We start from the raw sequence: 19222 nt of genomic DNA on the forward strand, positions 1-19222 counted from the left end.
TAAATTTGATATTAATAGAGGGTCATTTTCTGAAGCCTCTATAAATACCCATAATGGGATTTCCTGTTTTGCATGGTATTTGGACAGACTGGCCAAATGTGCTGCTCTGTAGTAGTTAGTAAAATTAGGGTATCCCAGGCCTCCTTTATTTTTGGGAAGATGTAGTGTGTGTATAGGTATACGTGGTTTAGAAGAGCCCCATATAAACGAAGTTGCTCTTTTTTGTACTATTCTCAAAAAATAGGAAGGAATTGGAATAGGGAGTACTCTGAATAGATAAAGCAATTTGGGTAGAATAGTCATTTTGATTGCATTAATCTTCCCTATCCAGGATAAAGGAAGTTGCGACCATTGTTTTATTAAATTTGTGATCTGTCTTAATACAGGAGGATAATTGGTTGAGAATAAGTCAGAATGAGATGCTGTTAAATGAATTCCAAGATATGGGATTGATTTTTCTGCCCATGTGAATGGGAGTGCAGCCCTAGCCGGGATCAATTCCATGTTTGTGAGTGAAATATTAAGCACTAGGCATTTCTTAGGATTAATCATAAGGCCGGATAGGGCTGCAAATCCATCAAGAGCTGGTATTAAGTTAGGACCAGAGACCTGTGGTGATGATAGAAAAAGTAATATATCGTCTGCAAATATACATAATTTGTGTGTAATACCTCCTACTTCAATGCCAGTTATAGTTTGGTTTGTTCTGATGTATTGGGCCATGGGTTCGAGTATAAGGGCAAATAATAAGGGAGATAATGGGCAACCCTGTCGGGTACCTCTTTCGATATTAAAGGCTTCAGATTTGTATCCAGCATATTTTATATAGGCTTTGGGTTTATTATATAATGCTTTGATCCATGTTAAAAAGTGGGGTCCAAAACCCCATTTTTGTAATGAATATTGCATATATTGCCAGGATACTGTGTCAAATGCCCTCTTAATATCGAGAGACAGAAAACATAAAGGGATTTTCCGTTTTTTAGCAATATGTGCCAATAACACTGCCCTGCGTATATTATCACCTGCCTGTCTATTTGGCACGAAGCCTACTTGATCTCTATGTATTAATTTTCCTATAATGCTATTGAGGCGTTTTGCTATTATTTTTGCTAATAATTTAATATCGAGGTTTAACAGAGAGATAGGCCGATAATTCACACAGGAAGTATCATCAGAAAGGGGTTTTGAGATCATACAAACAATTGCCATTAGTGTTTCTTGCCGAAAAGAATGTCCATCTAGAAGTTTGTTAAAAGTTTCAGTGAGAATGGGAGAGAGTATTTCTGAGAATGTTTTATAGTATAAAGCCGAGTAGCCGTCTGGGCCTGGTCTTTTGTTAAGTTTTAGGTCTTTTATGGCGTTAGCAACTTCATCTATAGTTATAGGCTCATCCAAACTGCTTTTTTGATTCTGAGATAACTCAGGTAAGGTTATTTTTGAGAAGAAGGATTCAGCCTCTGTAGGATTAAATTCATTGTTTGTCTTGTATAAAGTTGCGAGATGTGAGTGAAATTTATGGACTATTTTAACTGGATTACAAGTGTAAACATTTTTTGATAATTTCAAACGTATTGGTTTGAAAGATTTGTTAGTTGAATTCAATGCCCGTGCCAAATATGTACCTGGTTTGTTTGTATTCATGTAGAAATTGTGTTTGGAGCGTTTGAGGGATTTATCAACTGACTCAGTGAGAAATAGATCGTATTCCAATCTAGATTTTTCCAGATGAGATTTTGTACTCTGAGATGGATTATCTTGAAATGATATGTAGGCTGCATTAAAATTGAGTTCTAGTTTTTTTGCTAGATTTTTGCGTTCCCGTTTAAATAGTGCCATTTGTCTTTGTATTGTACCACGCAAGACAGGCTTATGAGCTTCCCACAGTGTTATTGGGGAGATGTCTGTTGTATTATTAATTGATATGTATTCCTTTAAAGCTTGTTCAATGGCCATCTGATGTAGTGGGTGTTTGAGCATTATGTCCGGTAAGTACCACGTTGGGTCATGCGCTTTTGGTATGGCTGAGGCTATAGTAGTGTATAATGCATTATGGTCAGACCACGGAATCGGAATTATATCTGATGCAATAATTTCTGGTATCATTCCTATTGTTAGAAAAATATGATCTATTCTGGTGAAGGTTTGATGAGGGTGTGAGAAATAAGTGAATTTCTTTTTCATTGGGTTACTTTCTCTCCATGAATCTACCAGATTGTATTTGGAAAGAAGTTGAGAAAAAGGTAATCTAGAGGTTATTTTGGATGGTGTAAAAGGTGATTTATCTAGAAATGGGAGGAGGACCTGGTTCGAATCCCCACACATTATCACTGTTCCTATTTTGTGTGTATTAATCACTTGTAATATATGTGAGAGGAATGGTGTAGGTTGTTTGTTAGGAGCGTAGTAGGAAATCACTGTGATTGCTGTATCCATTATATAACCCATGAGTATCAGGTATCTACCTTCTGGGTCTTTAATTTCTGATGATAAGGTGAATGGTGTGGATCGGTGAAATGCAATTAGAGTTCCCCTTTGCTTGGTACAGGCAGAAGCCGTGTAAATTTGTTGATAAAAAGGAGAAATATATTTTGGAGTAGAATCTTTGGTGAAGTGTGTTTCTTGGAGGCATACTATGTGAGCCTTCTTGTTATGGAAAGTACGGAAGGCTTTGGTCCTTTTTTGAGGGACATTTATTCCCTGAACATTCAAGGAAAGTATATTCAGTGGTGCCATGGCAACAGATCAAATAGTTTTGACTTACTTTTTGTTATGCAGAGCTGACTGCGCAGATCAACCTGTGGGGACTGAAGAGATGAATAGATAGAAAAGAAACCAGTGAATTCTGGAGTAAAGAGTAAACAAAAAACATATGAGATTAGATGATACATTGTATAAATTATTTTTTGCAAGTAATCACAATTTACCCGTGAAAGAGAATAAATCTCTCTCTCAGGGGAATAAGTGCCTTCGTCACACTCCCACATAATATGGTTGGGAGAATGAGGAGGGCTAATGGGGGTACACGGATCTTCCGCTTACAGGAGAGAAGTGCTATGTCAAAAGACATCAAAATGATGTTTCATTAATTGGAGTGCAGAATATAGTTTTTGTTGAAATTATTTATTCCAGGGTGGTTGTATATGGTTAGTCTTGCCCTAGGCTAAATAATTCGGTTAGAAAGGTACTGTTAATAACTTTGGTATTGATGAAGATAGTTTGAATTATTTTGGGATTTTAACCCTTTTAGAGTAAACAATTACATATTTTATTAATATGTAACTGTTTAGATATGTTAACTCATAAAATTGAGGTTGTATTGCTTCAGATTAGAATAAACAAAAACATAATTCTAGGAACTAGTTAGGTAATAATATATTTGTTTTAAGAAAAGAAAGAAAAAGCTTCCATTACTTCTGGATTATTGAACATATTTGTCCTAAAAAGTAATAAATCTATTGTTATTGCCTGATAATATATAACTGAACAAGAATTTCCTTATTTCACTTATATATTCTAAGGCTATATGAATCAGAAGTAATAAGAAATATAACTGGAATGTAACATGATCCCATACAGAAATGAAGAGATATCAGGAATTAGGATGTCAGTCCATTGAATCTTCTTGGTCCATGGATGATGTGGCATAACGGCCTCTTTTGTGAGAATGATGATTCCCATTTTGTTCTGAAATTTTCTGGGTGCTGCCTGAAGGTGAAGATGATGCCATTCTTCTGCGTGTGGGAGTGTTGCTGCTTGTGAGTTCTGTCAGATTTAATTTTAAAAGTGTTTGTTGTAGTTCATCTGCTGATCTGCTTCTGTAAATTGTACCTTGGTAGTTAAATCTGACTGAAAAGGGGAAGCCCCATTGATACATAATGTTGTGGCGTTGCAGTTCCATTAGTTGGGGTTTCAAGGATCGTCTTTTAGTAATAGTAAGTTGGGATAGGTCAGCAAAAATTTGATAATTGTGTCCTTGAAAATTAAGTTCCTTTTTTTCTCTTGCAGCAATTAGTATTTGTTCTTTCGTTCTGTAATAATGAAATTTTGTGATTATATCACGTGGGGGTCCATCTTTCTTTTTGGCTGTGAGGGCTCTGTGTACTCTGTCCAGTTCTAAACGTTCGATAGGGATATCTGGCTTTAGTTCTTGTAATAGAGCAGTAATAGTAGATTGCAGGTCTGTCACAGATTCAGGTATTCCCCTTATGCGCAAGTTTGAATGTCTGGCTCTATTTTCGTAATCTTCGAGCTTAGTTTGAAGTATTAAATTCTCTTTTTTTAATTGTTCCAATTCTGTTATATTTTCTTGGGTTGTAATTTCAATTTCATCCATTTTTATTTCTAAGGCTGCGGTGCGGTTTCCCAGCTCTCTTATTTCTTTGGTTAGGCTTTTTGTTATTTGGTCTGAGGTTTGTTTTAAAGCCTTATGAAGCATCTTTTCAAATTGTAATAATATTACTGGGGATACTGAGGAGGCTTGTGGAGAAGTTTGTGAGAGGATTTGTTCTGTATCTGACTCAAATGGAGAGTCTTGCTGTGACATTTTCTGTCTGTGAGAGCGCCCTGATGCTGTATCTTGTGAGGTGACTGGAGCTGCTTCAGCTGCAGTGAGTGCCTGTGAGCTCTTTGTGAGGTGATTTTTATTTCTGCCACAGTTTCCTCCCAGTACCATATTTCCTGCCCAAACTTTCACAGTTTGTTCCCTGGGGCAAAAAGGTTCAAATGGATACCTTTTGAGCCTGCAGGCTCCGCTTTGTCCTTCTCTTCTCTCCTCAGCGGTGTGGAGCTCTAACAATGCATGTCTGCTCCGCTAGGCTCCGCCTCCTGCCTCTTAAAGGCTACATTTCAGTGAACTGTGACTGCATTCATTTTTAGAAAAGATTACTGTTGGCACTTTCTACTGTTTAGGTATCATCTTTGATTGGTTGCATATTTATTTACAGAAGGATTTTTATTCACAAGGTTCTATATTTACTTCACAGATAGATTTTTATTTTTATGCTAAAATTTTTTATTGATAATTTTTTCACGGCTATTTATATTTATTTCACAGGAAGATTTTTTACTTTTAGCCTTATTCACGTGAATTTGTTCATTAGATTTTAGCATGCTTTCTATTCACGGATGGTTTTTCACACTAATATATTAGTCATATATATGTTTTTTCACTTCTCTAATATAGCACCAGCACTTTATCACAAAGCTAGTAATAATTAATATAGGCTGCAACATAGAGATTACTGACCCTGGAGATCGCTGGGTCAGATCGTAGAGTCTAGCGACCATTATCGCAGCAATTATTATCCACATTTAAGTTTACACAGTATTTCATATATATCTATTGTCAATATTGCGCAAAATTTAATTCATTTTATTTATTAATCAGTTACATTCAGCTGTAAGAAAGAGGTTAGTTCTTGTTGTTCTGGTCCTTGTACCTGGGGTTGGTAAGAAGAGTTGTGTTCAGTCGCCAAAGAGATGTGTTCTTTTTGAACAGTCTCAAAGATTTTTAAGGAGCCAAGGGCATGGTCTGACCATGTGATGGAATCAATCTCCGACTTAGAAATAGGTTGTAGCGTGAGCTTGTCAACAAGGAACAGAACGAGTCTCGAGTAAGATTTTTGTGATTTGGAAAAAAAGGTATAGTACCTTTCACTGCCATGTAGGCATCTCCAAGCGTCATATAATTACATAGTTACATAGTAGGTGAGGTTGAAAAAAGACACAAGTCCATAAAGTCCAACCTATGTGTGATTATGTGTCATTACATTACATATCCTTGTATGTTGTGGTCATTCAGGTGCTTATTTAATAGTATCTTGAAGCTATCGATGCTCCCCGCTGAGACCACCGCCTGTGGAAGGGAATTCCACATCCTTGCCGCTCTTACAGTAAAGAACCCTCTACGTAGTTTAAGGTTAAACCGCTTTTCTTCTAATTTTAATGAGTGGCCATGTGTCTTATTAAACTCTCTCCTGCGAAAAGGTTTTATTTCTATTGTAGGGTCATCAGTACGGTATTTGTATATTGAAATCATATCCCCTCACAAGCGTCTCTTCTCCAGGTCAAATAAGTTCAGTGCTCGCAACCTATCCTCATAACTAAGATCCTCCAGACCCTTTATTAGCTTTGTTGCCCTTCTTTGTACTCGCTCCATTTCCAGCACATCCTTCCTGAGGACTGGTGCCCAGAACTGGACAGCATACTCTAGGTGCGGCCGGACCAGAGTCTTGTAGAGTGGGAGAATTATCGTTTTATCTCTGGAGTTGATCCCCTTTTTAATGCATGCAAATATTCTGTTTGCTTTGTTAGCAGCAGCTTGGCATTGCATGCCATTGCTGAGCCTATCATCTACTAGGACCCTCAGGTCCTTTTCCATTCTAGATTCCCCCAGAGGTTCTCCCCCCAGTGTATAGATTGCATTCATATTTTTGCCACCCAAATGCATTATTTTACATTTTTCTACATTGAACCTCATTTGCCATGTAGTTGCCCACCCCATTAATTTGTTGGGATCTTCTTGCAAGGTTTCCACATCCTGCGGAGAAGTTATCGCCCTGCTTAGCTTAGTATCATCTGCAAATACAGAGATTGAACTATTTATCCCATCCTCCAGGTCGTTTATGAACAAATTAAATAGTATTGGTCCCAGCACAGAACCCTGGGGAACCCCACCCCTGACCATTCCGAGTACTCCCCATTTATCACCACCCTCTGAACTCGCCCTTGTAGCCAGTTTTCAATCCATGTACTCACCCTATGGTCCATGCCAACAGACCTTAATTTGTACAGTAAACGTTTATGGGGAACTGTGTCAAATGCTTTTGCAAAATCCAGATACACCACGTCTACGGGCCTTCCTTTATCTAGATGACAACTCACCTCCTCATAGAAGGTTAGTAGATTTGTTTGGCAAGAACGATTCTTCATGAATCCATGCTGATTACTGCTAATGATACTGTTCTCATTACTAAAATCTTGTATATAGTCCCTTATCATCCCCTCCAAGAGTTTACATACAATTGATGTTAGGCTAACTGGTCTGTAATTCCCAGGGATGTATTTTGGGCCCTTTTTAAATATTTGTGCTACACTGGCTTTTTTCCAATCAGCTGGTACCATTCCAGTCAGTAGACTGTCAGTAAAAATTAGGGTCATAGAGGTTTGTGTTAGTGATAAATGAGGACAGTGAAGATGTTCTTTTACGAGCCCTGTTAGAAGACTCTATCATAGGATTTGGGGTATCATTAAAGTCCCCGCAGATTATAAGGTATGCTTGGGCTTTTTGTTTTACTTTTGTTTGAAGTTCCCCAAAAAATAGACGGTTGACATGTGTTAGGTGTGTAGAGGTAAATCAGAGTAATCTGGATGTTGTCTATAGTGGCTGGCTTGTAGTATAATGAAACAGCCAGCTGGCTCAGAGTAGGAGTCTTGAATAGGGATGAGCTTTATGTTTGGGTTGAACATGAGTTCAACTCGAACATTGGCTGTTCGCCCGTTGGCCGAATAGCGAACAATATGGGCAAGCAAATTTGCGAGCAAATTTGAAAGCCGCGGAACACCCTTTAAAAGTCTGTGGGAGGAATCAAAAGTGCTAATTTTAAAAGTTAATATGCAAGTTATTGTCATAAAAAGTGTTTGGGGACCCGGGTCCTGCCCCAGGGGACATGTATCAATGCAAAAAAAAGTTTTAAAAAAAACGGACGTTTTTTCGGGAGCAGTGATTTTAATAATGTTTAAAATGAAACAATAAAAGTGAAATATTCCTTTAAATTTCATAGCTGGGGGTGACTATAGTATGCCTGTAAAGTAGCGCATGTTTCCCGTGTTTAGAACAGTCCCTGCACAAAATTACATTTCTAAAAGGAAAAAAAGTAATTTAAAACTACTCGCAGCTATAATGAATTGTTGAGTCTCGGCAATACAGATAAAAGTAATTGAAAAAAATTGGCATGGGATTCCCCCACAGTCCATTACCAGGCCCTGGTATGGGTCTGGTATGAATATTAAGGGGAACTCTGAACCAAAATTTTAAAAAAATTGCGGGGGGTCCCCCCAAATTCCATACTAGGCCCTTCAGGTCTGGTATCGATATTAAGGGAAACCCTGCACAAAATTTTTTAAAAAATGGTGTGGGGGTCCCCCTCAAAATCCATACCAGACCCTTCAGGTCTGGTATGGATTTTAAGGGGAACCCCGCACCAAAATTAAAAAAAAAAATGGTGTGGAGTCCCCCCCAAAATCCATACCAGACCCTTATCCGAGCACGCAATCTGGCAGGCTGCAGGAAAAGGGGGGGGGATGAGAGAGCGCCCCCCCTCCTGAACCATACCAAGCCACATGCCCTCAACATGGGGAGGGTGCTTTGGGGTAGCAAGGGCCTTATCCCCACAACCCTTGCCGGTGGTTGTGGGTGTCTGCGGGCGGGGGGCTTATCAGAATCTGGAAGCCCCCTTTAACAAGGGGACCTCCAGATCCCGGCCTCCCCCTGTGTGAAATGGTAACGGCTACAAATGTACCCCTACCATTTCACAAGAAAACTGTCAAAATGGTAAAAATGTCAAGACATGGCTTGGGGACCCCCATGGTTTGGGGACCCCATGCCATTTTTCTTCTAATTTTGACACGGGGTTCCCCTTAATATCCATACCAGACCTGAAGGGCCTGGTATGGAATGTGGGGGGACCCCCACACAATTTTTTTTTTAATTTTGGTTTGGGGTTCCCCTTAATATTCATACCAGACCCAGAGGGCCTGGTAATGGACCGTGGGGGAATCCCATGCCAATTTTTTCAATGACTTTTATGTGTAGTGCCGGGACCAACAATTCATTATAGCCGCGAGTAGTTTTAAATTACTTTTTTTCCTTTAGAAATGTCATTTTGTGCATTGACTGTTATAAACACGGGAAACAAACTATGAAACATGATTTTTTTTTTTCAAAATTTTCCATATTTTTTTTGTTTGTTTAGCAAAAAATAAAAATCCCAGCTGTGATCAAATACTACCAAAAGAAAGCTCTATTTTTGGGAAAAAAAATGATAAACATTTAATTTGGGTACAGTGTTGTATGACCGCGCAATTGTCATTCAAAGTGCGTCAGCGCTGAAAGCTGAAAAGTGGTCTGGGCAGGAGGGTGGTTTAAGTGCCCAGTAAGCAAATGGTTAATGGAGGTTATTTTGACCATTGGGCAGTATGGATATGCTTGGAAATGTCTGCAAGGGAGCTAAAACAAGATGCATACAAAGTTAGTAAATAAACAATTACATTTTGGTACCTTATCTGGATTGAGTAGAAAATTGCAGAAAGTAACAAGACACATATAACTGAACAATTACGCATTAACTGTAACGCATGTGAATAACAGGCTGCGTTAAATGGCATAAACAATGTGAAATCTGTTTAGCAGACTCAGCCACCAGGGGTGTAGAATATCACCCGAGTCAGGGAAGTACAAGCCACTTTCCTCTCATCTAGGAAGAGTTTAACAGAGTAAGAGTTGACCGACTACCAGCTTAGTTGCCCATAATAGTCTGGGATCAAGATGGGGGATTTGTCTCCCAATCTTTTGAAAGATGCTGAGCTGTATGCTTCTTCATGTTGGATGGAGGAATGTTGCTTGTTACCCCCATTGTGAGAGATATTTGAAGCCATCATTCGTTGTCATTATGGGAAGTACTTTGTCCCGGTATGTTACCAGGAGTTTTGTGGGGTGTCCCCAGCTATATTTGATTTGTTGAGCTTGTAAGGTTTCCGTTATAGGCCTGAATTACCACCGTCTAGCTGCGGTGGCCTGGGATATGTCAGCATATATTGCGAAGCGAGAGAATGGATCAGGTAGGGATTTTTGTTTCCTGGCAGTGGATATGACTTGATATGAAAAAAATGTATTCTTGCGATTACATCATGGGGTACTGAGGCTGGAAGGAAGCTAGGTTTAACAAGGCGGTGTGCCAGATCACCTGGTAGGTATCCACCAAGTCATTGTGAGCTGATACTATTTCCCCCACTTTTGTTTCTAGGTCGTCCATTTGTTTGGTGATGTGGGTGATCTGCGGCTGTGTGTGGCTTATTGCTCTGTCTATGTTAGATTGAATACCCTTGTATAATGATTGCAGCATGTGTCTGAGCTTTGATACAGTGGCAGGCTTATCTGGGGCAGGGAATTCCTCAAGGGGGTTGTCAGGCTCAGTGAGTGGCAGCGGCGTCAGTGCAGGGGAGAGATTCAGCTTTTTACTCACATGTGCCCTGGAGAGTGGGGTTTCCAGCGGTGAGGAGGCTGGTCTCTTGTGAGGGTCTTTCTGAGGCAACTGAAGGTCTGTGATGATCTCTGTGAGCTTTGAGTCATCCTGTGTGCCTGTGCCAGTGGGGCCCTGCAGCTGGTGCTGCCATGCTCAGTGTGCCAGCGCCATCTTGGATTTTCTCCTCAAACAGCCTGGGGAAGTAGTCCATCACTTTGTGGGGCTGCACGGGTGCTGGTTTCCCCCAGAATTATCCTTCCTTGTGATGGGTGCATTACCCGCAGTAGCGGCGGGTGCCTGGTCAGAAGGCATTGCTCTGTGTTGCTCTGAGAGGCTGTGGATCGTCGGAGCTCCCTGCTCAAGCTGTATTGTATATTAATAACTGAAGCATAGTAAACATTGTCATTTAATATGGTTCAGTTTGTGAATGAACGGGAAGCTGCTCAGCACAGAGCACTTCCCATTCATTGAGCTGAGGCTGCAGAGAGAGGAATAACCTGTGTCCTCAATTCCTTTCTCTGTCTTAGAAGTGAGATATTTCACCAAATCCCCCCCAACTGGCTCCAAAACAATTGTAAAAAAAGTATAAAAAAAATTAAAAATTGTAAAAATATTATTGTAAAAAATAAATAAAAATACAATTTAAAAAAACTGACACCATCCACTACCCTACCGACACCATCCTCTGTCCTACTGACAAATTCCAATGCCCTACTGACACTGTCCACTGCTCTAGTGACTGACACAATCCATTGCCTTTCTGACAGCAACCTTTGCCCTACTGACACTGTCCACTGCTCTACTGACATCATCCACTGCCCTACTGACATCATCCACTACCCTATTGACACTGTCCACTGCTCTACTGACACCTACTTCTACCCTACTGACATCAACCTCTCCCCTACTGACACTGTCCACTGTTCTGCTGACACCTACCTCTCCCTTACTGACACCATCCAGTGCGCTACTGACAACAAACTCTCCCTTACTGACACCATCCACTGCTCTACTAACACCATTTACTGAACTACTGACACCATCCACTGCCCTACTGACCCCTTCCACTGCTCTATTGACACTGTCCACTGCTAATACAGTCCACTGCCCTACTGACACCAACCTCTCCCCTCCTGACACCAATCTCTGCCATATTGACACTGTCCATGCACCATCCACTGCCATACTGACATTTTCCACACACTGTCCACTTCTCTACCGAGTGGCACTGTCCACTGATCTACTGAGTGACACTGTCAACTTATAAAGGTAGGCCAAGTAAATTTTTTTTTAGTAATCTTACTATATTTTATGGGTACAAGAGTTGTTTTGTTTTATATAACCCTTTAGCCCTCCAACTTTTAATGCAATTTGGTACACTATGCACGCCACATTGCTGCTCTCCTTGGGCCACCCAAAGGTGGCCCAGGTCTTTTACAATTTTATAGTGTATACTACAAAATAAGTTGGTGTCTGCCGCTAAAGTGTTTGGGATTGGCTTGAAGAAAAGGTGGCGACCCTAGCCGTCACGCCAGAAAAAAAGCAGCAGCACTTTATGTGGAGATTTCAAGCCTCACCCCCACAGTGGATTTGGAGGGGCACTGCTGGGAAGGAAGACGAGCCCACAGATGCAGGCCTTAATAAAGACCAGCTTCTTGGCCCACTTCTTCTTTCCTAATCTGCTACAGAAGTGAGGCTTGAAATCACTAATACCAAAACGTTTATTACTATTACCATCCAATGGCTTATCTACATATTTATTACGCTTCCCTCTCTGGACAGGGGGCTGGAAGTGTATGGATGGAGAACTTCTCTCTGGGGTGAGGCGCAGAATTGAGTCTTTGCCCAATGTGAAAGAATGTCTAGCTTCGCCACTGGTCAGACCCTACTGGGTGCTATATGACTTTTCAAATAATTAGGTTTTTGGAAAATGACTTTGGGGTGCTCGGAAATGACACTTGGGATTAAAGGGTACTGTTGAAGAATGCCCCAATATTTTTGTAGAATACTTTTAATGTGAAAGGCCCTATGATTGAACCAGATCTATAGGCCTTAATTAGAAATGAAGTAAAAAACATGGTTAACTATATAGGTTAACAGCTATCTTTTTTTTCCACAGACCATTTGAAAATGATACTATTTATGTACCTGAAAATACTTTGATTGGTTCCATCCTGCATGTATTTGAAGCAACAGATAGAGATGCTGAAGCTAAAGTGACTTACAGTTTTCCAGGAAGAACAGACATGTTTGATATAAACCCAAGTAAGCTTGCTTAATTTCCATATGAAAATAAAGAGTTACCTCAACCAAGAAATGTATATAGTACTTTTTGCTATCCGGAGTTTGAAAATCATGGCAAAATGATTTCAGTATGCAAATAGCAAGTGTTTTGATATACATAAAGCAAAAGCTATATAATCTGATAAACAATTACAGTTATACAATATTTAGGATCCCCTTCGCTGCTAAACCTTTAATCACACATTATTGCCAGATGAGTAGATTCTTGATATTATTTTTTGACACCTTGTTCCACTCTTTAAAGTATACAATTGCTTTCAACAAAACTATCGCCACCTGGCCCAATCTGACATTCTATCAAAACAAACAGACCTCAGATCAGAAAATCACGGTGTTCCAAATATGGTGGACTAAGCAGAACAGTTGGCCTTCCACTTGTATTCAGAGCTGGCATGCTGTGGGGCATTAAGATTGATTTTCATAAATAGAGAGCCTGTTAGATGTGCAGGAAGATAGGATCTCCATTATGTTCTATGAAATAAAAGCCTCATATGTGCAGCAATGCATGGGCTTTCAGCAAGTTAAAAACCTCCTATTCTGTCTTACGCTACAACACCTGAATAAGCATGACCTTTTCTGAGGTCTGTGGTTGGAGACATAGACTTTTCATGGGCAAGGATGGCCAATAGTTCCCACTGAACCCCAGACCCAGAACAAAACACAAAATAACTTACAACGGAAATTGACCTAATTTTCAAAATAGTTCTATTAGTCTGTTTTTACTGTTAGAAATTTACTCCCTTGACCAGCTTCTGTAGTAAATGCACTAGTGGGGATCTGTACAGATTGTCACTATTTTCTGACCATGTGACGGAGTCACACAGAAGGAGATAGTACACATCTCATCTAGGAGTGTTTATCTTGGAGGTCAATTAAAAAGTGCAGTTAGAGATGTGGAAAAAAGGCCATTATTTTGCACAAATGCAATGTTACTTTCAGCAGCTAAGCTGCTTATACAAATAACACTAACTATTGTATCCATTAATGCTCATCAACTATCGAGGCAGGCAGGTAGATAAAGGTAACATCTGAATCCTTATGATTCTTTAAACAATATTTTTTCTGTTGTAAAACCAAACATGTGCATGTTGGTATCTTGTACCGTCTAAACGCTTACTGAAGGATAGAACCATAATATTATCCTAAAATCAGTGTTTCACAGGCGTAGTGTATCTTTAATGTAAAAGGGCGTGCCCCATTGCCTTCCTTGATGAACTGTATGTTGTTCATTTAGAATATTTATGAAGACAACTACAAGTCTGTTCACTGAACCTTTTAGGAAATGCTAGCTTTATCCTGCAATAAACAATACCTGAAAATTTGCTATAACAAATATGTCACCCATCTTATATTTTTAAAACAAAAGGTCCTTCCTAATCGCAAACAATGCAAGATATTTATTATACCTTTTTAAGGAAGTCCCTTCCTTAAATTCATTATACTCAATTGCTGGGGCTTAACTTCTGAGATAAACTCCACAAATTACAAAGTAATTACTTTGTCAAATTATCTATCATATGGGGCAAGGTATTTATCGGGACTTAGCTCAAAAGTCAGTAAAGTCAAGCTCTAGTAATAAAGTGAAACGAGTTTTAAAAAGAAAAGGAGCAAAGTGTACAGCACAAAAATGAGGAAAACAAGCATTAACCAAATAACAGCAGTCTTGCTGCTAAATATAAATTCTTCAAAAATCTCAATGAAGACAAAAATACAAATAATAGATCAGCTCAAACTTCCTCCCATTGATTAATAGATATCAAAGGTGATGATTCTGGTATCCATGCTGACTAACATTCTATCCTTTTTGAGGTTGTGCCACTAGATGACTGATAATAATGTTGCCAAATAATGTGTGGAGATCTGTATGCAGTTTCTGAATTGTTGTCCTATGACAGCACTTTCCAGTTCTAATGATGCCTCTGTCCTCATCTACACATGAAAAGCTCCCATAGGCAGTGAAAAAAAAGACATGCAGATAGAATGCTAAGTTCCCAACTGAAGGTGTATGATTGCTTTCTGTCTTTGCCCCAGCCAGTGACATGTAAGACAGAGCCTTTTGCAGTACTGCTAGCAAGTCTGCCTGATAAAACTCAAGCCTTGGCGAATAGGTGAATATTGGAGCAAAATATGGTTTTGTTGTTTTATCTTTTAGTGGGCTATTTATTTATATCTTGTTGCTTTTGGCCTGGAGTCTTGTTTTAGGGTTGTTCTAGTTAACAAACAGGCTTTTATATATATATATATATATATATATATATATATATATATATATATATATATATATATATATATATAGTATAGGATGCCAGGGACGGGTCCTGGGTGGCAGGTGTATTTACTAGGGGTGTTGAAATTAATCGTAACATCGATGCATCGGGATTTGGCCGTCCACGATGCGGCATCGATGCTACAACTTTAAGAAATCGTTTTTTTTTATGACGTCATCGTCGTGCCATGCCACGCCAAGCTCTGCCTCCGAGTCCGGATCCGAAAGGAGCCGAAGTAAGCCGTGCCGTCTTTTCTCTCCTCCCGCTGATGTCATCCCCAGCCGCCCTGTGTCGCTCACTTCACTTCACTGGCAAGAGAGGAGACAGACACGTGTTCTGAGTCCTGGGCCCCAGAGCTTTTCTCCTCGGCACACAGGCTGTTACGAGGGGGGTTTGAGAGATCATGGAGACCATCACCCAACTCCTCTTAGAACTGGCTGTGTGGGCGGCAGTACTGTGGGAGAGAGACCAGAGCGAGCCAGGCTGCACTTGTCCACTGTCCTCCTCACAGACAGATTGCCAGTCCAGAACTGATGGATGCAAACTCATGGTCTGCTGCCTATATCACATTTGGAGGTATTCATTAGATCATAATATCATTGGATTAAGTAGAGGAATTCTATCAAATTTTAAATTGGACTGTCTCTTATTTATACTGAAATTATTTTTTTGTAATAAGCATAGCTAGCAAAATGTCTGTGTTACCCACTCAGAGAATCCTTACAGTATGGTAGCATGATAGCTAGGCATTAAGTACTGTTACCTTGTAATACAAATATGTCAAATTATGACCCTAATAAAATAATAAACTTGATGGTGGACCTAAACATTAAAGTGACCATGCCATTTCATTAACTATGGTTTATGCATGTCTTATTGTCTCAGTGATTGATTCACATCACAACTTCATTGATACCTTTTTATTTTTTGTATGATTTATGGTTTTGCATGTGTGGGGCAGTGATGAGCAAAACCATAAATCATACAAAAAATAAAAAGGTATCAATGAAGTTGTGATGTGGATCAATCACTGACAAAGACAATAAGACATGCATAAACCATAGTTAATGAAATGGCATACATTGTCGTTTGGGGGGACGTTATGGGGACATTGTCCATCTCTTGCATCAAGTCTGCAGTCTCTGACCATCTCCTGTAGTAGGTCTGCAGTCTCTGATCATCTCCTGTAGTAGATCTGCAGTCTCTGATCATCTCCTGTACTATGTCTGCAGTCTCTGACCATCTCCTGTAGTAGGTCTGCAGTCTCTGACCATCTCCTGTACTGTGTCTTCAGTCTCTGACCATCTCCTGTAGTAGGTCTGCAGTCTCTGATCATCTCCTGTACTATGTCTGCAGTCTCTGACCATCTCCTGTAGTAGGTCTGCAGTCTCTGACCATCTCCTGTAGTAGGTCTGCAGTCTCTGACCATCTCCTGTAGTAGGTCTGCAGTCTCTGACCATCTCCTGTAGTAGGTCTGCAGTCTCTGACCATCTCCTGTAGTAGGTCTGCAGTCTCTGACCATCTCCTGTAGTAGGTCTGCAGTCTCTGACCATCTCCTGTAGTCATTTGGGGGCAGTCTGGAGCTCCTCTTTAAGGTGTTTACACTTTGCCACATACAGGGAGTGTTGTCTTTTTTTTTTTTAGAACAGATAAAATGTAAAAAATGGAGTTCTTCTGAACGGTTTAATTTTTTTGGATGAAAACAGTGCGCAGTAATCGTGATGCATCGTGATGCATAGCAGAATCGAATCGAATCGTGGACAGGGTAATCGTAATCAAATTGAATTGTGAGGCCAGTGAAGATGTGCACCCCTAGTATTTACCCATTTTTTGGGTTGTGGTCCCTTTAAGGGAGAATATGAGGAGGAAATGTTGAATACTTTTTTTTTGTTTTTGTCACGAAGGCTGAAGTGTTTCGGGTATAGTCCAGCTAGAGATAAGAACTGATTTTCAGTCCTCTCTAGATTTCTAAGTCCTCATTAGGGGCCCAGAATTTTTAGAGGTTTGAAGAGTTTTGGGTGGGAAAAACCTCCATACTGATTACAGGGACTGTAGGGGTCATGCAGGGGTTAAGTCACATGCAAGAAGAGTCTTGTAAAGAAAGAGGAAACAGTTGTCACCTGGCAGTGAGAGAGGGAGCTGGACACACCTGAGTGAAAAAGCTGATTTAGCTTAGGAATGAGCCACAGTTGCTGAACTGTGAGAGCCTTCTCTCTGGGACCCCTGAAGTGGATGGAATACCCCAAAATCCTAGAGTGGGACATGTATGGTGGTGGGGTGGCATTACCTCGTTTTGTGCCATTGAACCAGATTTATGGACTGTCTTGTGTTAATTTTGCTGAAGAAAGCTATTTTGTTTTGGACTGTTTTGCATATAAAGACTGTCATTTTTACAAGGGTCTAGTGGTGATCCTAGGCTCTCATATGACAATATAATTAATATATATACTGTATAATATTATAATATTGTATCCTAACATGACTTCTACGTGTGTCTTTTTTCAGCTACTGGTGCATTAACACTACGTCAGCCTCTGGATTATGACAATCCTGACATCCACAATGCATATGCTTTAACTGTTGTTGCCTCTGATGGTACAAACAGAGCCCTATATTCTTTTGAAATACATGTTACTAATGTGGATGAGCCACCAGAATGTGACCCTGCTATTTCTACTGTAACAGGTAAACTCAATTAACCTATATATGAGTGGAAACTGACCAAAGACTTTTAAAACTCATAAAAGCCAAAAAAAGGATGCATAGAAGTCAGAAAAGGAGACACGGCATTTAGGGCTGCAACTTTTCTTATTAACTGAATAGTAGCATACATTACTTTTGACATGTCTCAGCTGAAAAAGGAAATCCATGCTATTGTTCAACAAGAAAAGTTGCTGCGGCCCTAAATATAGTAGTTCATTAACTCAGTGGAAATTTTCTCAATGGAGCCTATGATGAAACATTTGCCTTGAATGGTATATAAAGTATATTTTCATTAACATAGGATATTAATATTTCTAAAATCCTCCTTTCAAGCCAGCAGAAAATGGCTTCTTTCTCACCTCGTCTTTCAGGACAGCACCTGGAGAGAGCGCAGCTCGACCCACTTCTCAGGAAACACTGCAGTCATTGCTTTAAAGCCTGGACACTTCCACCATGGCCTCAGTTGTAGTGTTTCCTCCAGCCATGGTGGAAGCGCTTCAGGGGGCCAGGGGTGAGCTCGCTCTCTCCAGGTGGAGAAGGGTTAGGGAATACCTGGTGGAATTTCTTTTTCTTGCTGTCTGGCCAACCCAGCACCCCCCCGATGGGTGGGCGGTGTATCGATGCCTTTCCCCTTCTCAAGCCCATTGAGGGCAGAGGCTGGTGGAGACCGGAGGGCGCGGGCTGAGTGCAGGGGACTGCACTGTGAATCAGTGCGGCATTTTTGGGGTGGTCACACACAGAAAAATGTTAACTAATTTTTAAATGATTAGAATATCGCTACTGGTAAATGGGATATGATGAGCTACAACATAACCAGTGTGGGGCGAGGAGAGCCAATTACTGGCATGTCCTTGTTACATGTGATCAGCTGTGATTGGGGTCGCCATGTCCCAGGGACACAACACGCCCCCGTGATTGCCATGCTGCACACCACCGGGGTCATGCAAGCACAGTGAGACTCGGGCGACGTCATATGACGTTGTCCCAGAGCGAGAGAGGATCCCGCCTGCTGTCATTTGTCTATACGACGGGCAAGAGGTAGTTGAAGATTCTTGTTTCATTTAAAACATCCTATTAACAGAAATTCTCCCTAACAATCAAACAATAGAGTTGGGCGAACACCCACATTTTCGGGGTGCTCTGTGGGATGAGCCCTGATTGGCTGAAGCAATGCACCTGACCACTAGGGATGAGCCCGATGTTCGAGTCGAACATAAGTTCAACTCGAACATCAAAACAATTTGGGGTGTTTGCTGCAAATTCGAAAGCCACGGAACACCCTTTAAAAGTCTATGGGAGAAATCAAAAGTGCTAATTTTAAAGGCTTATATGCATGATATTGTCAAAAAAGTGTTTGGGAACCTGGGTCCTGCCCCAGGGGACATGTATCAATGCAAAAAAAGTTTTAAAAACGGCCATTTTTTCGGGAGCAGTGATTTTAATAATGCTTAAAGTGAAACAATAAAAGTGAGATATTCCTTTAAATTTCGTACCTGGGGAGTTTCTATAGTATGCCTGTAAAGTGGCAAATTTTTCCCGTGTTTAGAACAGTCCCTACACAAAATGACATTTCAAAAGTTAAAAAGTCATTTAAAACTACTCGCGGCTATAATGAATTGTCGGGTCCCGGCAATACAGATAAAAGTCAGTGAAAAAAATGGCATGGGATCCCCCCAGTCCATTACCAGGCCCTTTGGGTCTGAT

At 40.3% G+C, this 19222-nt stretch overlaps 1 protein-coding gene across 3 annotated transcripts in view; it reads left to right on the forward strand.

Annotated features, from left to right (window-relative positions):
* The window catches only part of LOC141131834 (cadherin-related family member 4-like), a 259551-nt gene that overhangs the window by 119895 nt on the left and 120434 nt on the right, over window positions 1–19222 (forward strand). For all 3 annotated transcript variants that reach the window (XM_073619568.1, XM_073619569.1, XM_073619570.1), the window contains 2 exons: window positions 12364–12509; window positions 17321–17500. In XM_073619568.1, coding sequence (XP_073475669.1) covers window positions 12364–12509; window positions 17321–17500 — 326 coding nt within the window. The remainder of the gene's footprint in view (window positions 1–12363; window positions 12510–17320; window positions 17501–19222) is intronic.

The sequence above is a fragment of the Aquarana catesbeiana genome, linkage group LG03 (genome assembly GCF_042186555.1).
Source record: "Aquarana catesbeiana isolate 2022-GZ linkage group LG03, ASM4218655v1, whole genome shotgun sequence".
NCBI lineage: Eukaryota > Metazoa > Chordata > Amphibia > Anura > Ranidae > Aquarana > Aquarana catesbeiana.